The sequence below is a fragment of the Strix aluco genome, chromosome 4, assembly GCF_031877795.1.
Source record: "Strix aluco isolate bStrAlu1 chromosome 4, bStrAlu1.hap1, whole genome shotgun sequence".
Classification (NCBI taxonomy): Eukaryota; Metazoa; Chordata; class Aves; order Strigiformes; family Strigidae; genus Strix; species Strix aluco.
In genome coordinates this window covers 17,008,413-17,033,413 of record NC_133934.1, presented here as the reverse complement: position 1 = coordinate 17,033,413, position 25,001 = coordinate 17,008,413, and the positions used below count along the sequence as shown (strand labels likewise).

The window sequence follows — 25,001 nt, the reverse complement described above, 5'->3', positions numbered from 1 at the left end:
GGGACAGTACTATACATGGCAGGCCCTTCCAGAAGGAAAACATTTAGTAATTGTCATTCTTGGAAAACTCACAGTATCATTGAACAGTGTAGATTGGAAGGGAGCTCTGCAGGTTATCTGGTTACCGCTTGCTCCAATCATGGCTAACTTCAAGGTTATATTAGGTTACTCCAGTGGAGTTTTGAAAACCTCCATGGATGGAGAATCCAGAACCTCTTTGGGCAGCCACTCTCACAGTGATTTTTTTTTTTAAAGTTTAATCAGAATTTCACTTGCTGACATTTTGACCATTGCCCCTAGTCTTTTCATTGTGCATCCCTGAAAAAGAATATGGCTCCATTTTTTCTACAATGCCCTCTAGTTAGGAGAAGAAAGTACCCTTTCTGGATCTTCTTTTGGAATATTTGTTGCTATAGCATACAGAAGTGTCTCATGGAGAGTCATGATGTTCAGGCTTTTACAACATCGTTTCCGACACTCATTCACCAGTAATTTCAAAAAGATTTTAAGAAATGCTTCCTCTTAGATTAATAATTTTGGAAGAAATACATGAGATTAAGGGAATCTGTGGTGAAGAGTTACAGTATGGCTGTGTTCAGGATCCATTCCTGTTCTTTTCTTCAAATGACTTCCATTAGGGATTTGGTAAAGCAGAAACAGTTGTGGACTCTTCAGCTCCTGTGAGTCCTTGAGTCCTAGAATACAATCTCTGTCTCACCCTCTTCTGTCCTTCCAAATGTCCTTACATTCAAATAAGAGATCACAATTGGAGAAATAAAGGAAGCAAAGTGTCTTTTCCTCTCATCAAACATTGTGCTTTAGTGTGGAGGAGAAATCTTTTATCAGTAAGTGCTGAACTTTCCTCATCAGGAAATTAGTTTTCCAAACCTTTCTGATTGTCTGGATAGGTAAGGTTTGTTTGTCTTTGTATGGTAATTATTCCTGTTTGCCTATTTTCCTGTCAAGTTCTTTCAGTAATGATTATTGGATGTTCTGAAAAGCTTTTTTAGTTGTTTATACGTTAATTTTTCTAAAAACCTTTCTGATCAGGAAACTCCTACCAAACACCGCATAGAAAACTAGCTCCAATCTTTTACATGTTATTGTTTCACAGCAGACTATGGAGATAGCGTAAGGGATGAGAGCTTTTCAGGACCCACCACAGAGTTTAAGATCCCTAAATTAGTGGCCTGCTTTTTCCATTAGCGTTGTGCTCTGCTGAAATGGCACTGGAATGACTAGATTTTAAGCTGCTTGTTTCTAGGACATGATTTATGGACAGTCAGAGTATTTCAGTAGGATCAAGTGTCTGGTGAGATACACTGACAAGAATATAGACATATCCTGAGCTTTCTCAGAAGTCATGGCATCTGTCCTTTAGCTCAGATGTTTCAAACTGTTCTGCAGTTTTGTCTGCCTTACAAATTAATATCATTATGGTGTTTGGGAACAGCTATTCCTTAATCATTCTCCGCACAGACACGCACAGTCTAGTTCCTTCCCTCTTGTCTGTCTGAATAGCACTTGCTTCTCTGCTTGTTGCTGTGCGAGCTCGCTTGTAGCCAGCTGGAGCCATGACAGCGCTGACTATGCTGTTCAGTGTGAGACAGGATAACAGACACTAATGACTGATTTTTTCTTTGTTTATCACAAACAAAGATCCCAAAGAGTCCAAAATGTTCTCCCTCTTTGGACCAAGCTTCTTCCTCCCATTTCTGTGCTTGTTTTCCTTGCTGGCTCTCTTGAGTGTCAGGCCATCTGCTCCTTCCCCTTCGCTTGGAGCTTGTACAGGTGCTTTCTAAGCTTTGCTGGTGCCTGAAGAATGTCCTGCTGCCACCAGTGCTGCTTTTTGCATTTTGCAGTTCCCAATTTCTTTCTCAGCCAAAGTGGCTGGTTTGTAATAAAATGAACTCATAGCTGGGGTTTGTACATTAGTTTTCTCACTGAGCATGGCAATGTGCCAAGAGATCCCTGACATACAAACACACTGCTGGTGTGGAAGGAGGTGGAGTGGAGACACAAGCTGTGGAGTGACTGCAGAACAGTTTCAGGAAGGAGGTTGCTTCATTCTTCTGTATCACAGAATCACAGAATCATTCAGGTTGGAAAAGACCCTTGGGATCATCAAGTCCAACCATCAGCCCTACTCTACAAAGTTCTCCCCTACACCGTATCCCCTAACATCACATCCAAACGACCCTTAAACACATCCAGGGATGGTGACTCCACCACCTCCCTGGGCAGCCTATTCCACTGCCTGACCACTCTTTCTGTGAAAAATTTTTACGTAATGTCCAGTCTAAACCTCCCCTGTTGCAGTTTAAAAATCACTTTCACCTTTTTTTGATATGCCTGCGTAGATGTTTCAGAAAATGATGTCCTAGACAAATTAAAACCCACACACATTCAAGGGTATAATGTTTAAAGCACTGATCTGCAGAGTGGAGGACCCACATTTCATGAATCATACATTAACATGAATCAGACTATGAATAAAATACTTTTTTTTTTTTTACTCAATGTGTTTAATTTATACAAAATGGAGCAGCTGCAATAAAAGAGTTTGCAAGAAAGTGAGAGCTATACCAAAGCTATAACCTAGCAGTGAGGGATCTTACCACGATTTCTGATGAGGTTGCTGTACTTTTTTTGTGCAAAACATTTTTCAAGGTTTAGTTTCAGTGCAGAGGTAAAGCACATGCAGTAACCTCATGGACTTTCATGAAACTGAGTGCTTGTTTTCTGGCTGGTACCAATTATTATGCTTCTCACACAGTCTGAAGGGAAATACCAAGCAGGCTCCCATCCCACTGAAGCAGCCAAGAAAACACAGTATGCTATGCAACCACAGGAGTGTGTGAATTGCAAAATTCTCCCAAAAGAACTATAGAGGGTAGATCTGTCACTTGGAAAGGATCCATGTGATGGTTCAAAGGTCAAATAACAAGAGACTCGAAAAACAAGATCTTTCCTGCTTGTCAGCTATGTAAAATATGCTTTTGTATAAAAGCATATAAATATTTGTCCAGGATTTGGTGCTGTGGCCTCCACATTTATTGGTTATTCTTGCTGTCCTTAACTTCTTTTTGCATGATACATGACACACACTTTTCTTGTCATCACTCCTTTTTCATATTATTCCAGCAGCTCTTTTTTTATTTAACCCCATGTTAATTGGCAGTGGTGACAGAAAATTCAGAATGAAAGCCCAGAGCGTTCATTCTGCTTAGTGGAAATACCAACTCTAGATTTTCTGGCATCTTACATTAAAAGAAAAGGAAAAGTAAGAATGAAACATATCACAGGCCAGCATGTCCTACAGTTGGGATCTGGGATTGCAAGATTTTGGTTGAATATTTATTTATGCTCATTTGCTTCTTCACTTGCTGCTCTTCAGAATGGCACAGTGTGACCTAGGAGCTTTTCCATGCCTGTACCCTGACTTAGCATATCAAATAGAATACCTGTCATTTTCTTAGCACTGTTCTCTTGACTTTACCCATTGCAAATGGGAAAAAAAGTCCTGCAGTTTGGTAATCCAGTGTTTGCCAAATTCTTGATGTATCATTCTAGTTTATGCCTGCAATACTTGCCATTCCTTGTTAATTATTTATCCAAGCACTCCTTAGCACCTGATATCAGACTGTATCAGGTGTAATCCCTAAGAGATGCCCAGGCAAACACAGTTATTGGATTAAAAAATGTTATTTATTTCTTAATTTTTGTAACTAATGGTATAACTCGAGTTACCCCAGATACACAGTTCTGGAGCATCCCCTCTGCCCGCACTTTGGGAACTTACCACACTGACTGCTTATATAGTGCAGAGGTATTCCTAGTCAAATGCTCACAAGTCAAGGACTAGTCACTTCAGTGCCTATTACTTAAAGGCAATGCGTATTATTAAATATAATTTCCTCCTTCATTTTCCTTCTATAAAACTTCCAACCTCATAATTTTCCACTCACACACTCTGCTAAAAATATGAGAGCTCAGGTTCACCTTTGCTGTGAGTGGCAGGAAAGAGAGGAGAAGGTAAGCAAAGAGAGTGTGGATACCCTGGCACAGTGTGAGGGTATGTATGTGCTGTGCTCCCAGGCTCAGTTTCCTGCACCCCTCTCCCTGCCAGCCTCCACTTGAACTGTGCTGCTGTAGTAAGGGAACATGGGTCTCCTCTGAGTTTGCCTTTGTAATTCACAGGGAACTATAGGAAATGAAATGCCTACAAATTATAAATAAAATCTGGCAGATTATGTTCTTCACTTCTTAAGTAAAATGGCGAGTAAATTTAGACTGGGCAGAAGCTGGAATTAGGAACAACCTGAAAATCAGAAAAACACGTGTGAAGTGCTTGACACACCCTAACATTTGCCTAAATTAAGATGCCATGCCTCCCCATACTAAGCCATTTTAAACCAAACATCTTGGCTCTGCTGAAAGCACTTTAACACTCTCTATTGTTGAAGTAGAATACATCAATCATTTCTAGCTAATCCAATTGAAAACTATTGAAAATTTAGCTTTCTTTGAACAAGAAGTATTACACAACTTCTTGAGGTTTCAGTTCAAGTTACACTACATTTGAGATTGCTGATTCAAAACACAGTCATGTCAGCTGAATATCACATCAAGGCCAATATGACAAAAATAAACACCAGCAGTATAAAAAGGACAGGGAGGTAAACAAGTCGTGCTTGCTTTATTCTCATAACTCCTTACTCCAGAGCACTTGAGAATTTGCATTTAAAAACAGACAGAACAGGTATGAGCAGATGTATATGTGTGCATGCACATACATGCTGAAAAAATGAATTATTCTGAATTAGAGTTCGTTTTTTTTCAGATGCAATGACTGGAACACAGGTAGCAGGAAAAAAAAAAGCTAGGTTAGCAGAAGGGGAGATTATTTCTATATATGAACGAAGAGGGTGACATAACTGAGTTCTTAAGTGGTCCACAAAATGGGCAAAGACAGGAAATACTACCTTAGTATCAGTGGCTTCCACAGGTCTGTCTGCAGAAATGCAGAGCATCTTGTACATGGTGCTTTCATTTGCCACGAGTAGTTGGATAGTAACAGATCTACACAGGACTATGGCATCCAACTGGATTCAAAATGAAGTGATATACATAATGTTTACATATGAAACATTTTGCCCCTTGAATTCAGGTCCAGAGACAGCTGTTTTTGCAGTACTGCTAGTATGAGTGATTGAAACATTCTGAATCCACATTTGAAGCACCCTGCTGAACATTGCCAGGCTTGCATGAGTAGAAGGGCAGATGCCTTTTAGACATGATGATTTCTCCAAATTTGACACAGCTGCTATACAGTCCATTGCTAATCAAAATTTACTGTGAGTTCAAGACAGGGCACAGGCATACCTAGCTGATTCTCACTGCATAAATTTAAAACATATGTGTAAATAGCACTAGTATATGTAGAAATAAAAGAGAGATATAAAGGATTCTCTTGCTCACAACTTTTTGTTCACTTCTCTCATTCCTTCCAGGAGTAACAAATTACCTTATTGTTTTTCACTTTGCTGACACTTTTTCTGCCCCTCTGCTTCCGAGATGCCAGTCACATTGTCCTTTCACACAGATTAAAACCATTATATTAAACTCAGAACAACTGATCCACACTCATCTTGAAATTTGCTGCCTTTAAGATCTCAGGAAGCCTATGTATCTAAAACTTTGCCTTTTTTTTTTTTTTTTTTTTCTCCGCAGCTATATTAGTTTGTTAGCTGAAAATCTTTACAGATCTTCCCAAGCTTTTCCAGCAAGTTTGAGACACTTTATTCAAAAGATATTGGAAAAACAATTGCTGTCTTTGCTACCAAGTTGAAGTAATGGGAAAAGAGGCAAGAACATTAGAAATAAGAAAACACTGCAAGAGGTTTCTGAATGTGTTGTTCTTGATATAAGGTTATGCAGTAAATAACCTCAAATTATTTGAATCGGATCTATCCTACTTTGCATTTTACTTTTTTTAAAACAGAATTATTTAGCGCTTCCTACAGTGTGTTTGGTATTATATGTAACTGACTGCGCTGCTGGAGTGGATTGCATCCAGAGGCTGGAAAGCTTTCATAGGCTGCAAAGCAGAACTTGGCCAGCTGGGATGCTTGGCTTGTGGATAGAAGTTGCTCAAGAGGCACATGGCTTGTTAATAGTATGAGGCTATTCTCTGAATCCCCCACACACTCTAATCTACAAGTCAGTGGGTAGGACAACACTAGACCAAATGATGGCTTGGACACCTCTTTGTGAGCCTCCTATGCACTATTGCTACAGCCTGCAGTCCACAATGTGTCATGGTGTGATCTGCTGCAGACAAATAGAAGACTGATCAAAATTGCTTGGGTTTAGTTATCTGAGATGTGCCTGTGTCGCAAACAGATACCTCTTATTATTCTGGCAGCTGCTGTTAAGGACAGCATCAAACAAGCAACAGAAATGAGGAGGATGTTGCAGGAACTAATCAAAGGACAAATGTTTCAGCATAGGTAGGGAACAATTTTGAGGTGTAATATAACAAAGGTCTGTAACTTCTGATTTCAGTACTTTTGCAAGTGTCTAAGACACAAAACCCCTTCAAGCTGGAGCCTAAATCCAGCTGTGACAGCGGCAAATGCAACTATGTGCGTAATATACAGGGATTTTCATTAACACCAAATTAAAGATTACAGGAAAGGAAGCTAGACAAATAAGCAACAACAACATATTTTAGATATTTTATCTTTCAAACATACAACATGGTATAGTTGTACCAGGGACTGAATGGATGTAAATCTACTATAGAGTCCTAAATCAGTTACACTGAGGTAACAGGAACATCCTATCCCAGTTTCCTGACAACCAGCTAATACAAACACAAATAATACAGAAGCTAACCGAGAATGTGCAACAGAATTCTACTTAAAGTTGTTTTCTAGAACAACTATTTTTTTCCAAAGATTTATATGTCATCTTGGTAGCTGGATGTCATGGTGGTTTAGAGGAGCATCTAGCTGGAACACTTAGATAATTCACAGAAGTAACTCAAGAGACCTTCAAGATGGCATCTGCTCTCAATATATTCTGAAGAATGCTAGCTGAGTTCACTGCAAGCAGACAGATGTCTGACTTGGCACGTTCTCATCTGAATTTGATATGCCATAAATCATATTATGGTGGTAAACCATCACATCATGGTGGAAAACCTGTGGAACTTTCCAGACCTGGTATTCCTGACCAGTGGCCAGGAAACAGCCAGCTGAGAAACAGCTCTGTGGATGATGAAGCAATAAAAAACTGTATGCAAGTATGCAAGCCAGAATCTTGCTGTACAATAGTTTCAATTAAGTTTGGCCTAAGTACTGGACCACTTATGAAAATGAGTTTAATTTTTCCATTTTATACTGTCTCACCTATTGTATCTTGTACCAGGTGAGCAATCTAAGCTCTCTCCCATTCAAATTCATATTTCCCTTCCCAAAAACGTGATAATCAGACACTTAGTTTCCAAGGCCAAGTGCTAGGACTGTTTTTACGAACAAGTAAGCTGTGTGGGAGATGTATGACAGGCAGAGTTTCACTTTTCTTTCTGAAATATGTGAACAGGAAGTATTATTCTCAGTTTAATTCTGGAGAATAAGGATAAGTGGAAATAGCAATGGATTTCTTGTATTCAAGAAGAGGAAATGAAAGGTGAGGCTTTCTAGCAGCAGTAGAATAATTTTTGAGACTAAGAGCAGCTGGTATCTTGACAGAAGTATGCAGGGTTTTAATATGCCAGTTTGCCAGTCCCAGAAGAAGGGTGAAATTGCAGTTAGAAATTCGTTGAAGCCAAAGTTATAGCCAGTTAAGGCAAACAGAGGATATAAATTCAGCTGATTAACTTAGTACACTAAAGCAAATCTGAACAAAAAGCCTACAAAAGAAACAAACATGAGCTTGTTCCAGCTGCCTCCTCTGTCTGAAGATACAGGTCCTCTTTGTGCTGCTGGTGCAGATCTGAAGAAAAGAAAACAAACAGGATGTTCACAGCAGAGAGCTGAGTTAGGATTCTTTTAAATATCAGGGGTTTGTTGCCAAGGGTGAAGTTTGCAGCTCAAGTGCTAAGCTAGAAGTTTCTTTATAAGAGCTTGCCACCACATTCCCTTTGGCTGTCATGATTTTATAAACAGGATATCTGTGCAAAGCCTGGGAATGCTCCTTTCTATCTTAATACCTGAACCTCCTTGTCTCTCCATATCCATTTACTGTCTCTGGCCTTATGCTTGAGATTGTATAGAGCTCTTCTAGTCAGCAGTGGTCCTAGAGATCTGTATTTTACACAGCACTTCATACAACAGTATCCAGATCCATTTCCAAATCTCCCCGACACTGCAATAATGCAAGTAATAAATACCGTTACTGATATGTTGCACCTGGCTTCCTTTCTGCTCATGTTTGTAAGCCATCTATGCCATCTAGTGGGTATTTTTTTACTTACAAGTTTTCTTTAAACGGGGTGTCAATTCAACAAGCCAAAGTTCAAATTTTGACTCAGCAGGAACATAGTTCAAGTCTGGAGAGGAGTTAAGGGGCACTATCACTATGCAAGAAGTCCCAAGGACATTACAGCACCTTCTAGGTCACAGCCTGACACAGCCCTCTCCTTTGGTATGTCAGTGTAACAGGAGTTTCAGTGACAAAACATGTCACTTCCAGAACTCTGATGTTTTTGGGCTCAGGACGTCATTCTCTGGAGGCTGAGAAGGCATCTATCAGTCTTATAACAGCAAATAGCCATTGCGAAAGGGGATGTAACAGAGCCTGCATGTGTAGTCTCACTATTTATTATGGAAGTATGAACACTGAATGTACACTGAGCACACGTGCTCTGCAAAGGAAACCTTTTCCTAACAGATATACGCTCTTAAGAGTGATACCACTACTGACCAAACTGTTCCCATGTCAGTTAATGGACCATCAGAGAGTGGGGATCCATCCACAGAGAAAACAGATCTAGAAGATAATCATCAAATAATTTATGTACATCTGCTTATGGCTCTTTCTGAAAGGGCAGCTAATTTCAATGGAGATGTTCTTTATTGCAGACAAGTAAGTGATTTGGGGAAGAGTGTAAGTATTCATTGGCTTGAAGTATTTTAGCTACTTAAATTTCAGGGAGAGGCAATGATAGTTAGCATTCGGATTGGGAAGCTCTGTCTTGATTAGGGATAGCGTAGATATGAAGTGAATCAAGGCTATTATATTGCCATGCATACAGGAGGGAATAGAAGGCTCAGGAAGGAAAGAAGCAAGGAAACTTTTCTTAAGGAGGATGATAACAGCTGAGTTGCTTAGTAGTTACCCCAGGAGAGTATGGGACTGGTGCTTAGAATATACTAGTGATTATGTTAAGCACCAACATGGATGGAAAGGAAGGGGTGGCTTCTCCCCTGCTTACATACTGCAAGCACTATGTGGTAATACTGGAGAACTGGTATGGTCATCCCTTAGGTGATCAAAAAAGACATTAATGGTTTCCAAAAGCCTTTTAATCCACATTCCCTCAGCTGAGGAATGCACCCACATCACAAAACTTTGAGGGAAATGGTTTAAAACCTGGGAGAAGAAAAAAAATCTGTTAAGAGTTCACAATTTTATATTTTTTGAAGTCCTGTAAAGTGCTTTTTTCTCCAGTTTGTTAATATTGTCACCACATTCACAGTTGTGATTTTGCATGGGACAACTGTATTTTTCTTTGACACATGAACAAAAGCCTTACCATTCACTGGCAGAACAAGGAAACCCTGTTTTAATCCACCACGCAAGTGGTACCGAGTAACAAACAAATGCCTTAACAGGCCGTGAAGCCTGTTCTATGATCTATGACCTAGAAGGAGTCTGGAGGTATCAGTGATATCTAAAATGCCAGTTTTCATCACGCATTTATAGGTTGGTGCTGGGATATAATTTGGCTATAAGAACAAATGGTGTTGCATGACGAGTAAAAGTTTTCGGTGACTAGCAGGAACAGAGAATACTCACTTTCTAAGGGTGTATTAAAAACTGAACATACGCTACAGAAAGTCATATACACCTCCTTTTCTGCACTGCATGAAGCACTACTGCCACACAACCAGAGACAGGCAAGCAGGAGTTGCATCTCTCTGCTGCCATAATCAGGGACAGCAAGTTAGGTTATTCATAGCAGAGGTTATTACTGCAGTACTAAACGGGTATTAACATACAAAAGATTTGCAGGTGCTTGAATAGGGCAGAAATGACAGTAGGAGGTAGGATGTGGCCAAATGTATGGATTATGCATAAAAATAATATAACTAGAGAACAACTTTTATGCATCTATGTATCCTGCAGCTTTCCAAACTGTGAGGAAGTTTTGATATTCATATGTTCAAGTACGTTATGTGTACCTATACTCGCAACAGCATATAGATTAAGAAACAGCCACAAGTGAAAACAGTTATCTTTACTGTAAATTCATTGAAATACATAATAAATTAAATTAAACCTCTTTATATAAGGAAGAAAAATACGGATAGGAAGGGAAACTATTAAAACCTAGTTTGGGACTGTTGCTTGCTAATTAAGAAAGTTGCATCTTGGATGTAATCTGCGTTCTCCACAGACAACCTACTGGCCCAAGGTAAATACATTAAAATATAGAAATTGGGTTTGCACACAAAATGGAAGATTAAAAAAAACTTCCTCAAAATTTGGAATTGAAAGTTCCAGTAGCTGCAGAAATGTCCTTTAGATCTGTTGCCATTTGGCCTACAATTACATTATTCAAGGAAGAATATTAATTAAAGCAGTTTCAAACTTGTAACAGATTTTGCATCAGAACACTGATATTTACAAACTTCATTCATACCATCAGTGGTACACAGTGTGATTATGTGATTGATGAGAACTAACAGGTACTGACAGACAATTGTGCACAATTTGTAGATAGAAACTGTTTACTCAATACACAGTAAGTAATAAATTCAAGAATACTGCATATTGCGTATGGGTGGTATATAACAGATGACAGAGGCGGAATCTCTTGAACTGTTGACTTCTGCATATTTATTTGGTTGTAATGACACCGAGGATGGATTGAACTTCTTTTACTTACGATGAAAGGGTACACTTAGAGTCATCAGGATAATCCAGGCAGAGTAAGAACATTACAGATCTGTAAAGATATAATTTTATTTAGCATTTTTCATCAGAAAACTAAGAAAAACAAATGAAAAAAACCCCAACTCAACAGTATTACCATGTCTAAAGCTTCTCTTCAATTATATTTATCTTACAATCTACTGTGAATAACTAGAACTGTGAATACTACTGTGAATAACTAGTAATTTTGCAGACATACAATAGCATTTTTAATTGTTGTTTAGATTTTCAATCCAAAGAAAGATTTTAAAGTGAAGTGGAATACCTGAGGCCATTTTCTGTTTCTGACATTGGGTAAATATGATGTTCCACTTAATTATACAATTCTACAATACAGTGTAGACTTCTGCTCAATTCACAGCTGAAAAATGCTAAGTCTGAAAAATGTGACATCACCTTTCCAACATATCAGTCTCTTACTGAAGGCACAACATTAATGGCACTTAAGTATTGGAAGTTAAGAAACCATTTAAAATAGATGAGGTGCTTCTGCAAATACACCATATTAATGAAGGATTTTCACTTACTTGTAATTATCAGTGCAGGTGACATCATAACCAAGGGTGTTCAGCCTGTTTTCTAATACCTTTACAGTATGAGTTCCACAGGAATCTCTGTGAGAAGGGATTTTAATATTACTGCAAGTCTTTTATTATCTCATTTCCTTTCACTGAACTTGATGGAATTAGTATAGTAAATCCTCATTACTTTGCTTCTTCTATATTCCTTAACACCTACAGAAAACTGGTGTACGTTGCTATTTATAATGCTTCAGTTGCTTACAGTTGTTTAACATTTTGTACTCAGTTTGCAGAGACTGGAAGATTGGCTTCAGCCAGTGTAGCACTTGCAGATTCTATTAACCAATAATCCCACCTTTAATATTTCACTAGATAAACAGAAAAAGAGCTAAATAATTTTGTAAAATAGTGTTTCCTTTGTAATATTCTTTGGAAGCTATTTAGGTGCTGCTAAAGTTGATGCTAGCTGTCTTTACAGAATAAGTTGGTTATAATAAATTAGAATTTTTCCTGTTGTTAGAAGCTTGTCCTCTCTCTTGAATATAGAACAACAGAAAAACACAAGGAGAGAGAAAAAACCAGAAACAATCTTAAATACAGCTTCTGTGTCTAGCACCGATTTTTTTAATTTGTGGTCCAATTAGCAAAAGAAAGTTTAGCATAGTACAGAACCTACTGAGACCTCTAAAACTTGCACCAACATCAAGTATGAAGGCCAGTGTTACTTACCCACTGGTCAGTAAATACTCGTGACTCTAAAGAAATCATATGGGGACCAAAAAAATCATTGTAAAAGGCAATTAATAAAAATACACAAATATTCCCATGCATCCATTAACTGAAAGATAAATTAACATTCAGTGTTTGTCTTAATTTTTCTTTGTAATAAGGGCAACTTGTGCAAAGGTGAGCTGTATGTTTTTTTCCAAAAGGGTAAGATTCTTTGATTTAAAGAGAAAGGCTGAGAAACACTAATCTGAACTATGCTTTGTAGACTCCACAGCACTATGGTCAAGTCATAGAATCACAGAATGGTTTGGGTTGGAAGGGACCTTTGAAGATTAGGACTCCAGACCTAATATTAGAAGTTATTTATATTTTGTCTAATTCTGGTGTTTCTATACTCTTTGGGAATGGCAGGGTGTGTTAGTGAGAGCATCTAAAATATTTTTAGTTTAATTGCTATGCAAATATAATCAAACAGAAAGCTAAGGTGAAATTCTAAAGACAGGTCCAAAAAGGAAAAATTTTTTTTTTTGGAAGATGTAACTTACATATCTGGTCCTTCAATATCATCCACAACCCAGATGACAATTTGTGAGATTTTGTCTTTCTGGAGATTAGGTATTTCATAATCTGCAAAAAAACTGATTCAAGAAACAAATTTTTAGAACTATAAAGGACATGAACAATAAACAATCTTTTTTCCCTTTGCATTAATGAAGGCTGTGATCCTTCTGGACGATATGGGCTTGCTCGATTTTACATTTGTATCTTCTGATTACAATCAGACTCAACACAGAGTAGCAAAAATCAAGATTCACATTCTGAATGTCCTCAAAGGTCAAAGGCATTTAATCAGGAGTTTTGTTTTCATATGCTTCATCTTAGAGGGGCTCAGCTGAAAAAAAGTTACAACTTAGAGGTGAACCAGAATGAACTGAACTTTAAAAAATGCAAAACCAAAACAAAAACCATTTTATACTTAGTAAAAAAAGAAAAAGTTCATTCTTGTAGTTATTGCTTTTAGACACAATACAATTTTGCTTTAAATAAAAAAATAACAACACATTTTTAGGTACAAAATCACAGCAACAGTAACATGAAGTATTTGTCTAGGATATATAAGACCATAAAAGAGAAACTTCTAGACATGTCCATCCCTAGCCTAGGGAATCTTCCACTTTATTGCTTTGTGTAAATTGACTTTGATCAGGATTTAAATAACAATTAAAACAAGATAATAAAATGCAACTAAATCATAGAATCATAGAATGATTTGGGTTGGAAGGGACCTTAAAGATCATCTAGTTCCAACCCCCCTGCCATGGGCAGGGACACCTTCCACTAGACCAGGTTGCCCAAAGCCCCGTCCAACCTGGCCTTGAACACTGCCAGGGAGGGGGCAGACACAGATTCTCTGGGCAACCTGTTCCAGTGTCTCACCACCCTCACAGTAAAGAATTTCTTCCTAATAGCTAATCTAAAGATGCCAAATACAAACGACTATTTTAATGTCTGTAAATTGAAATTTTTTGTGCGATGCAAGCATTTCAAAGCCACGGATTTCTAACCCTTCCAGCAAGAATTACTGTAATGATTTCCAAGCATTGCTGTTTTTTTCTTTTTTCCCCCTCAGAAAGCTTATAAGGGCTGTGTCCGCACCGAAAGCTTGGTCCAAGCCTAAGCCTATCATGGCTCTTCTTAAATGTCTACATCTGGGCTGCCATGTCTCTTAGCCACTTTAAATGGTCTGAGACCTCCCAGGCTAGAAGGGACAGTTGTCACCTCGTGGATGAGACCAGCAGTGGCAAAGTGACCTTTGCTCTGTCCTCCTGGTGCCTGCAGGCAAACTACTGGTGCTCTGGCATGGAAGCACAAGATGTGTGGTGGTTGTCAGTGTCTGTTGGCAGCCAGTCAAGACCTGTTCACGAAGTTAGAAAGTTAACTTAAACTTCTGGAGAAGTAGAACCTGAGGGGGTGGATACCAACAGTTGCCCTCTCTGGTCAACCCTGGTATGGCAGTGGCTAACCAGAGACCAGTAGCAGCAACAGCAGGTTTGCCTGCCTGTCCAAGGTATCCAAGCCTGTCTTAAACACATAGTGAAAATATAACCAAAAATAAAGATTCCAACTATTTTTAACTCATTTGCTCATTCATGCATATGTTATTGCCAGCAAAAATGCAGCTTCCTCCAAAATACAAAGGATCTTTAACTAGGGGAGTCATAAACTGTGAAGAAACAATGTACAAATGACTTCAGTAAACCAAGTTTTGAACCAACTAATATTATTAAAGAAGTCTGCCAACTACATTCATACTGTGTGAATGAGCAAAGTTATTTTGCAGTGAAGTGAGAAATACATCTTAACTGAAATGGTAACAGGTGACTTAATGATGATTTAAGTGTACGAACTGTAATGCATGATAAACTTTGGAAATGGTTTTGAAATGCTTGAAAACAGACCAGAGAGATGTTTAGGAAGACAGGTAGACCTCTCAGATTACCTTCTGCTACCAATTATCCAACTCTAAGTCTCTTTCAAACAACATCTCTTAAACAAATTCAGTCATAAATGGACCAGAAGATACACAGCAAAGAAAACAAATGGAGTAACTGGCTTTGTTTTTTTCTTGGCAGGCTGTGTTTCAGTGGTGGAGATTTCACCGGTCATGATACCTCCAGACCGGCAACCCAGGGAACTGATGGAATTAATTTATGTGTAAGAGGTTTCTGAAATAAGGAATCTCTAAATTAGCAGAAATAAGGAATCTGTTTGTAAAATAAGGAATCTATACTGGATTCCGGGCATTGACCTGCTGCCAGGTATTATCATCTGCAGAAGACTTGATCCCAGGTGACTACCTGGCCAACCCAAGGAGTCTTCCTGATTAGCTGAAAGCTGTGTACAGAGATGGACGTTTTGGGGGATGGAGGTAAGTAGGTAGTAGGTGTTTTGGAACAGATGATTCTTGTTTCTCTCCTATCTGGAGATAAAATTAACTTTTCAATTATCATTTTTAGTCCTCAGTGAGCACACAGGAGGAGGATCTGTTGTATGGGTTTTTAAAAGGTGTTTTTTTGATCTGCCTTGGACAGGACAGTTGCTGAGGTAAGGAAAGATGTATTTTTCATCAAAGGTAGGCAGTCACTACAGCCACATATTTAGTAAAAGATCTTAAGGGTGTACTTTTACAATAAATTTAAAATATATTCCTAGATGAACTTCTGCATAGTTGTACACTTGTAAATCAAGGAAGATACATCTGTCCTTAACATACAAGGGAATAAGGAGAAGAGGAAGCTAGTCCTTGCTATTATCATTCTCAACGAGCTTTTTAGTTTCTTAAAGCATAACGGATCTCAAACTAGCAGGACAAAGCACCTTCCCTATAGAACTTACCAAGTTTGCTCCTAGGCCTAACAGAGGCTACACTTGTAACCATGTCCTCTCCTTGAAGATGGCCCTGAACAAAAATTTTGTAATGCTCCTGTTTTTGAAGACATACACATTTTGCCACAGTATGTTGGCTGACTTGAAGGCTGCTTTCAAAGAGCATTTATCCTGCTTGCCACAGTGGTTTGTAAAATGCAGGATTGTTTCCATCCATTTCATGTTAATTCCTACAGCTGGGGACAATTACCAGTCATCCCCACAACTCAGCAGACTTTGATGCAACAGGCTCTTTCAGATATACTTCTCATGCTTTGTGTAGCAGAAGACCCAAACAACTGGTTGGCCCTTTTTTTGCAAACATCAGACCTGGTACACATAAGTAAGTCAGTTTTCTTACCCTGGCTGTGGATAAGCTCCTCCGACTGCAGAACCATTCAACAAGACATGTATTACTCCAGAACTGTGTTGCGCATACTGCAATACATAACAATTTTTTCTCAGAAATCTTACAGATTTGTCACATAACCTGGTATTGTATTGCAAGCAACAATGACCAAGGAAAGACTTTTACCAAGAAGAATATCAGAATTGTGAAAATAATACCAAACTAGCACCCTAGCAGGTCACTGCAGTAGAGAGGACAACTAAACAGCCAGTGTATTAATTCAATGGATTTTCTCACACTATTTTCTCACACCTATAAATAGTTTCTTCAGCATAGGAAGAAAGCATTTTGGCACTCTGTGTTGGGTTTGATATGTTTTATGCCTTGTTTCCACCAAGGCTGTCAAACATCACTTGGGACCTGTATTCAGGAGACAACTAGTGTGCTTATTGTGCTTAGTATATGCTTAATATACATTAACAAAGCTAACACAGAATTTGAACACATTATCTAGCTAAGGTGAAAGTTAGGTTCCTCTTGCTAAAACACTGTACCCAGTCTAAACCAGTGTATTTGTATCAGAGGAAATAATCTAGCACAGTTACAGACTTAAATCTGTTTTGATCTGGCGATGTTTTCCTGAACCACCCAGGACACACTCACTAATGTACGAAATCAGCACTAATGCACTATTTACAGTGATTGAAGCCATCCTCCAGAAAGATTCCACTGCGTTGTTTTCACACTCCTCTGTGGTAGGGCAGGATTCATAGTCCAGTCCTGTAGGAAAGCATGTGATTTTTGCTATTATGCTATTACATAATGACAGTAGGAAGTGACCTTAGAAAGCAATTAAATATATTTGCGCATTACTCACCGAACATACAAGATGGTCTGACATAACACTGAAAGCTGACAATTGTTATTTTCTTCTATCATTATCTATCCTTGCAGTTTACACAGTGACATTCTGTGGATTCAATAATTTGGCTGAAATGGCTCTAACTCTATACCTGGGATGCAGAAAGCTCCATGTTCAGAGGACTGAGAAGGAGGTTTATCTCTTGTGCAGTGCTGTTTAGATTTCACTGTGTGCTCCCCTGACTGGAACATTAAATATTCACACAAAACAGGAGAGAATGAGACAGTGAAGCTATCCCTGCTTTTTCATGTGGCAAGATCAAAATAAGCTCCTCCAAAACACAGCAGTGAGTCTCCATTATGGTTTTACAGACAGATGTTTAATATAGCACTCATCGTCTTACCAGTGCTGTTTGCCTGCCCACACCAGTTTAGAAAATCTCCAAGGAAGCCAAACAGAGTATCAGCCAGAGACATGTAGCGACGGCCTCTATCAGCAAAGCTGTTGACTAGCAGCTGATTATTTTCCCAGAAGAGAGACTATATAAAAAAAGGAAAAAAAAAAAAATAGAGAAGAAATGAACCATCACTTAGGTGTGGACACAATGAGATTATGGGGTGTTGAAAACAGTTTAAAACATGTTTTGGTATTTCTTTCAAAATCAAGCTAATAACCAGAAATGTTAGCTATCTCTTTAGAGGAACAAAGTTTTAGTTTTTTACAGTGGTGTAAATTCTGATCACTAGAGGCCTGAAGGGCATTCATACCATGATGGGAATGGACATAGATCTGTATTAAATATAGTTAGGCCTAGCTTTGCCTTCCTCAGCAGACAGGTTTAGGAAAAGGGAGAAAAAAAGGAAGATGGATATTTATAAGCCAGATATATCTTACCAGAATTCTCTCACACTGCTATTTGATTTATGGTGTGAAAAAAATCATACGTCTAGCTGTTATTTCTGTGGTTGCAAAACTCTTTCATGAATTAAGATATGTTGACAGGAGTATTTGTTGGTTTAGCTTGTATCATTTAGGGATAAGGAATAATTATGCTAGAGGAAAAACTGCTTTAAATCACAACCTTTTAGAGAAGGTCAAAGCACACATTCTAATGGAATACGAGGGTGCAAAGAGACATGTTTTTTGCACTTTCACTGTTCTCTGCAATTACCAGCACATCAAACCCTTACTGTTTTCTAGCATATAATGGTGTCCTATCTTACTTCTGCTTATGCTTAACATGTCATTGTGCTGAGACTTGGCTGTGAAGAGTGGAAGCAAAAGATGATAGCAGGTACAATTTTTGCAGGCAGAGCACCTAACTTGAGGAAAAGTAGAAGTGGAAATTCAGGGACTATGACAGAGCTCCTGGCACAGCAGGAAAAATGCGAGATCTTTGTACTATGAGAGTAGAGAAGTTGCTGAGAAGTTACCCCATAAAATAAATGCAGCCAAACACATTGCAAAATGCCAGCAAGCCTAAGCTTAGTTTGTAAACTACAGACAGGCCAAAAATAATGAATCATGAGTCAGCCACAGAATGACTCTTGGTCATTTTTGAACTGTATGATGGAAAATCTGCCGGATGTCACAGGACTGTTAATATAACATTAATAATCATTACCTTGTTAGGTGGAATTGGGTGCAATGACAGGCTGATGAATAATTCATAGTCCTTAGGTAGAATGCTGCAAGGATCCTTGTTAATAAATGCATTTTTAAAAGCTTCCCATATCTCGGAACAATTCTTTTCACTGTAATCATTGAAACAAACAAATAGCAGAATTGTTTTTTCAAAGCAGAGCAAGAAAGTAATTTGCTCCCAACTTCTTCAGATTCCCAAATTAAAACCCCTACAAGGGTAAGATAGAACACTGAAGTCAGGGTGGTACAAAACTTTCAACCCAGGAAAAGCATATAGATCTTGTCTTTTCCTGACTCCTAACAGCAGCCGAGTAGGAAGAAGTAGCAATGAAAATATTAGGATTTACAGTGTGGAATTAAAAATACATAGTAATTCAACAAAAATCTGAGAAGGTACAGTATACACAGTGAGTTTGCTATCCAGCACTGTAGAAATACTAAAGAAAACAGTTATTTTTGAAATTTTCCAGATTCAAAAAGCCTTTTCAGTTAAAGCATAGCTAAATGTGCAAGGCTACTGGAATGTAAAATTACTCCTAAAATGTTAAAATTCAAATGCAGGAGGAGTTACTAAAAAGTTTCGATGGTAGAATAACAGTTTTGACAGAGATGCCTTCTGTCTATATAGGCCCTAGGATTACGCAGCTTTACCTTGCTGGAATGAGTACAGTGACTGTGTGGGACATGTACTGTCATTGTGCAGTAGCTACAAGAACACTGTTAGGATTCAACATTTAAACTGCTTGTGAAGGGAGGCCTGAAATAAGATGCTAGGCTGTGCACTTCAACAGTTCCCTTCTGCCTGCTCTGCCTTGGGGACACTAATCTCCCATGGAAGGCCAGGCCAGGCCATCTAGGGACAGAAGTGTTTTATCTCTATATATTTGCAGGATCTCATCTGTCACAGCTCTGAGCCTGCCTGGAGTAATTAAAAAGGGAATTGCTACTTTCACCACTTTCCCATAGTACCTTCCCCACATACACTATGACAATGTCTATGGTGGAAACACTCTGCAGAACAGAATAATGTATTTTACGTGCATACAGCATTCCTAACGCAAACACCCGTAATTGCAAAGCTGTAGCTTGAACAACAGTAGTCCCAAGAAATAACCCAAAAATTACTATCAGAGTGTTTCACTCATTTAATGTCATCCACAGACAGTACGGTTTCTGCTGGTGCTTCTCCTTGTGAGACTCGTTAAGGAGCTGCTTTTCGATGCTGAATGTCACAGATACTTTAAAGTTAAAGGACCTTAGCTTAGTGATGAGCTAAGCAGCTCCCATGCAGGAAACAGACCACAGATTCTCTTACAGTAATCTCTGGTCATGCTTCCAACAACTATATAAAAAACCCCAATATATTTTAAACAAATATGGGATCCTGATATGAAAATCTTCAGTGATGCAGTATGACCCTTGATCAGCAGTTCTAATGTTTAAATAGCCTTACTTGATAAAAGGATTTGCACCCTATTCCTGATTCCAAGCTGTTAAACTTCAGCTTCTGACAACTGTATATACCTATGTCTCATTCTGCTAAAGAGCTGTCTACTGTAAGCACTCACTTATTCATGCTAGTGCTTGTAAATTACGATCAACTGAACTCTTAACATCTTCCTTGACAGTTGAATCCAGCAGTAATTTTCTGGTTAATTCACTTACTGCATTTTTTTTCTTCATGTCTTCTCATCCAGGTTTGAACAGCTTGTAAATCAAAAGGATTATTCCGCTCTTCCTCAAAATTTCTTAGCTGGCAAAAATACTTTTTGAAACTTCAGGGTGGGGAAGGACTGTTCCTTCTAATCTTAATAGACACTAATAAGTCATTTAGATGATTTAGTTCATACTAGTCAGTTAAAAAAAAATGTTTTCAAAACTTCCATTATATACTACCAATAAAGAAATATGGGGGAAATGCCCTACAGTAACACTTGTGTTACATAGCATACTCCTCCTAGAAAATTTCAAATATGATTTTCATTCAAATCTCTCACTTCTACATGATCATAACATTTTGTAACATGTTTCTTTTAACTGACATTTTGAATGTTCTGTTTTAATGTAAAGGAAAGTTTTTCTTGTGTTTCTATAAACACCTTTATGTTTTAACTATGTTGCACTGTAAAGACATGGTTTGCTAGCTTCTTTTCTGTTAGCAAAGTATTTTTAAAAAATTATTCTATTTGCATATAAATCCATAAGCAAAACCTATCCAGGTGGCTATGCCTCTGTAAAAGCTAGCCTGGGGGCAATTAAGAAACAGACAATGAACAGAAAGGGTTATAAATAATTAGAGTATCTGTTTTGCACCTGTGCAGTATGAAATTTCCATTTTGTTTAGATTACACGATTTGCTTATAGACCTAAGGGAAAGAGAAAAAACCACATAATACGAAATTAATGGTGCAGCTCTTCTTTCTATAATGCCATTTTGGCCCTTAATTCAGGAAAGCAGTCCTAATGTCCAGCCTGGCTTTATGCTCCTCTGAGTAAGAACAGTTCGATAAATGGGTTCAGACTTCCCAATTTTAAAATTATATTGTGAAAATGTCACAGGAATTAATTAGACTACAAAACTGTCATAAACATGAGACATATAAAAATACTTTCAAGAACACTGCATTTACATTTCTAAAAGCCCAAATCCGTTAACATTTCCACACTAACAATCCTTTATGTTGCTCCTTTTAGTGTATTCTTTATTGTTAGTCACGTCCTGCTTCAGATACGAATGAGGTGACATCTGTTAACTCCAACAGGAACTCAGCCTATACAGAGCCTACTGCAAGACCAGACTTCACATACCTACACAACAGTTAACTGACTTAAGTTTTTGTAGTCTGTATTACGTATAATATTGTAGGTGCATAGAAATCTACAGTTAAAGCTTATTGGCACCTTCCAGTGTGATGTGTTTATAAATCTGCCAAACTTGAAATGTTCAGCTGAAGTTTTAGTACTGTGTTAATGGCATTAAGATGATTTTTACTTTCATGGGGAACTTGAACCAAAACACTTCTGATAAAATAAGAACGTTATTAGGAAGAAACATGTTGGTTTGCCTTTGTTAAAAGCCATGAACCTGTTTTCAGTCCTGTATCTCCTGTTTTGCAGAAGGAACTGAACATGGGAGGTTGCGAGAAGGAGGTGATATTTACTGATATTATGCAACATAATCTAACCCTGTCTAAGACTATGATTCAGTGCTACAGGAACCCAGCCAGACCCCCTCTGCAGACACCTCTTCAAACTATCAGTAAAAATTTTAGTGGCAGAATAAAGGACTGAACTCCAGGAGACTATCCTTTAAGTTTTTTCCTTTTTACCAAAGACCAAACAATGTAAGGAAGACAGAAAAAGTGGTCATTTTAGTGTGTCATACCTCCAGTTCTGTGTAATTAACACAGACAATGAAAGATCATGGGTAATCATACTTCAGCAGTTGATTATCACTTGATTTTTCAGGTGGATGAGCTAAAGAGCGTCTTTCAGTACCACAGGACACCTATAAAGTGTGGTGCTCTCCTTCTTACATGACCTGACATACAAGGCACACAAAGTAATGCTGGTCTTCCCAGGAGCACTGTCAGATTTGGTACTTTAGAAACACCATCCCCACCATTTCTGTCTGGTGTTCTCCTTACAGAACACTGTGGCACAAGGAGGGGAGAAATGTGAAATAAAAAGTTGAAGGATTAAAAATCTTGCCTTAATTACACTACTTTTATTAGTATGACATCCATCAAAGCTCAATTTCTGTTGCCACATGGCTACAAGCATGTTGCCTTCAACAAGATCACTTTCACGGCTAGGAGCAAAACATCAGGCTTCTGATTAATAACCATTTTGTACAGAACATAAAAAAACAATCCAGAAACAAGCAAAACTTACCCAACAGCAGGATTCACAAGTCTAATATAGTCATAGCATCTTCCAATGACAATGCTTTCCAGGTTTAGTGTTGTACCTTCACCTTTCCATTTCCTCCCCTGCGCTTCTAATAAGCTGTTCATAAACAGAACAGAGACAAGTAACAAACAAAGGCTCTTCATCATGAATTCCTGACAACCCAAGTTCTTAAAAAAAAGAAAAAAAAAAAAAAGAGAGTTAAATGATACAATTTGGATGGAAACCTGGAGGCTTAACTAATATTTTCAATACTGGCTATAGCTCTGTACACAAAAGACGAAGTTAGACGGAAATCTGAACCTTTCTGGGGACTGTAAACTAACTGTTTCCTGGAACGATTGCAGCACAGGGATACATCACTTCCTCATGTCTTCACCACTTCAGAAAAAGGAGACTTTTAAGGTCATGATATTGCCACCTGGTGATATCTGGGAAGAATTACAGTATATTTCAGTAAAGGGATTTAAAAAACCCTTACCACTTCAGTATTTACAATGCCTTAGGTTCACTTAATACTCATTGCCTTGCTATACCTTCTTAAAACATCACAAGTGCTTACAAGCAACATGTTTTAAACCATTTTCTTTTCGTTTTAAAAGGGCTATACTTTTTGCACATATTTCTCGGCTGAAAAAAATGCTGAAATACACATCAAAGCCAAAAACATTTGAAATATGCAGGTAAAACAATGATTGCATAAATACCCAAATTCTCAGGTGATCTTGTAGCACATGCAGGGGTAACATTAGTCAGCTTTTTTCCATCTCTCCCCCGGATACTGACAGCAACATTTTGGTGCAATGATATGTGTTTTAAACTCTTCTTCATGAACAAAACCGCCTTGCAGGCAGGAATCAATCATAACGAGAACCAAAAGGATTAAGATGTACTTCCTGTGCACTAAAGAAATCTCTTCAACTTCTGTTTACTCTTATTCTCCCTCCAGCTTCTTTTCCCAAAGTACTTTTTTAGACTATTAAATGGCATCAATTAATCTAATCTTCAGTGTAAATATTCTGTGGTATATGCTGCTGCAAATACAATCACACTATTTTTTTCCCTTTTTAAAAAAAAATATTTTTTCAACCTTAGAGTAATTTGTTTATGGACTCACATTTCTGAGGAACATGATGGTTCTTTTTCTATTAAAGTCTCCATGCCTCAGTGAATACATACATCTTCATTATTTATGTACTTATTTGTATAGTGTCATGCTTACATTGATGCACTGGTACTCAGATGATGGATTTTGCTGAAGGCAAAATCTTGCTAATCATCAAGTAAATTGCTGATGATGGATTTCTCCTGTAAATGTGATAGAAAGATAACCAGTTGGTTTGTTACCTGCAGCAGAGTCTTCAGGAAAGCCAGATTTACCCAGAAAGGGATGTGCAATGTTGTGCTTGATATGGTGGAGATGCAGCAAATGCTGTACTTCAGTTACTTCTCTGATGCTTTTTCTTCCTATTTGTCTAATTAACCTGTCTGAAACATGGACATCCTGATAGGGCACCAGCACGTTAATCAAATGGTTTCAAGTCACTGCTTTGGGTTCAGGATTAGAGAGTGCAATAATCCATGGAAGTCAATGATTTTTTTTTTTTTTTATTATCAACTTTTCTGCAACCAGATTTTGCTCAGTAATTTCAGGGCTAGCAGAAACCAGAGGTATCACTGATGTGATCTTCTATATAGAACAGGGCAGAAATTATCACCAATTTTTGCATCAAGACTAAAACTTCTGCTTAAAATACACAGTACAAGTTGAGGACTCATCAACTTTGAGAAGAAAATGTGGGTGCTGCTCAGTTGTGTTCTCCGAACAAGAGACGACTTCTCCTAACATCCCAGAGGGAGTGGAAATGAGTCAAACAACTGGTGGGATCCCCATCTCACCCCCTACTGAGCTCCCTTTACTCACTAGCCACTTCTAGAAACAAAACATCAGGCCAGAAGGGCCTCTGATCTGACTCAGCACAGCCATTTTTAATTTATGTTCTTAGTTTTGATTTAAACACTTCACATGATGGCTAAACTAACACACCTCCAGGGAAATCGTGCCAATGGTTTGATAGCCTTGAGAGCCAAACCTTAGCTCTGGCCTGAACTTGTCTACTTTTAGCTTCCAGTCATTGGATCTCATGAAGTTTTTTCCTGTTACATGAATGAAGAGTCTACCCTTAAACTTGTCCATAAAAAATTCAATATTTTAGTCCCATTATCAGGCACTTTCTTTTGTAGTATTGTACTTCACTGTCAAGAAGTGGCTGCCCCTCTTGCCTCCCAAGCTCCGGGAATTCATGCTGGATGCACATCACTGTCCCTCGCTCTCTGCCCCTCTCTCCTAGAAGAGGTTATAGCCCATGAAGCAGACTCAGCAAAATTGGCAGGA

At 38.2% G+C, this 25,001-nt stretch overlaps 1 protein-coding gene and 1 long non-coding RNA gene across 7 annotated transcripts in view; one reads left to right on the top strand and one right to left on the bottom strand.

Annotated features, from left to right (window-relative positions):
• The window catches only part of LOC141922646 (uncharacterized), a 32,620-nt gene extending 10,626 nt beyond the window's left edge, over nucleotides 1-21,994 (top strand). Inside the window, exons 3-5 of the long non-coding RNA XR_012623038.1 lie at nucleotides 15,050-15,345; nucleotides 15,434-15,521; nucleotides 21,815-21,994. This is a non-coding gene — a long non-coding RNA (uncharacterized LOC141922646). The remainder of the gene's footprint in view (nucleotides 1-15,049; nucleotides 15,346-15,433; nucleotides 15,522-21,814) is intronic.
• Nucleotides 6,729-23,914, bottom strand: BST1 (bone marrow stromal cell antigen 1). 6 transcript variants are annotated; one of them, XM_074822162.1, is made up of 10 exons: nucleotides 23,724-23,914; nucleotides 22,592-22,705; nucleotides 18,678-18,807; nucleotides 17,457-17,592; nucleotides 16,889-16,971; nucleotides 16,204-16,280; nucleotides 12,962-13,054; nucleotides 11,694-11,780; nucleotides 11,120-11,179; nucleotides 6,729-8,001 (listed from the first exon to the last, which is right to left on the bottom strand). In XM_074822162.1, the coding sequence occupies exons 1-10, from the start codon at nucleotides 23,765-23,767 to the stop codon at nucleotides 7,887-7,889; spliced, it is 939 nt and encodes a 312-aa protein (XP_074678263.1). In that variant the 5' UTR covers nucleotides 23,768-23,914; the 3' UTR covers nucleotides 6,729-7,886. The 6 variants fall into 6 exon arrangements, with proteins under 6 accessions (XP_074678263.1, XP_074678266.1, XP_074678262.1 ...); XM_074822165.1 differs by lacking the exon at nucleotides 23,724-23,914 and adding an exon at nucleotides 8,932-8,997 and having other exon boundaries at nucleotides 22,592-23,679; XM_074822161.1 differs by lacking the exon at nucleotides 23,724-23,914 and having other exon boundaries at nucleotides 22,592-23,680.
• Between the last annotated feature and the right edge of the window lie 1,087 nt (nucleotides 23,915-25,001).

Excerpts from the sequence above, each read along its gene's own strand:
- BST1 (XM_074822161.1), bottom strand. The coding sequence starts at position 22,755 with ATGATGAAGAGCCTTTGTTTGTTACTTGTCTCTGTTCTGTTTATGAAC. Across the intron at positions 17,593-18,677 it reads ACCCAATTCCACCTAACAAG|TCTCTCTTCTGGGAAAATAA; the intron begins GTAATGATTATT and ends TTTTTTATATAG. Across the intron at positions 11,781-12,961 it reads GATATTGAAGGACCAGATAT|AGATTCCTGTGGAACTCATA; the intron begins GTAAGTTACATC and ends CCCTTCTCACAG.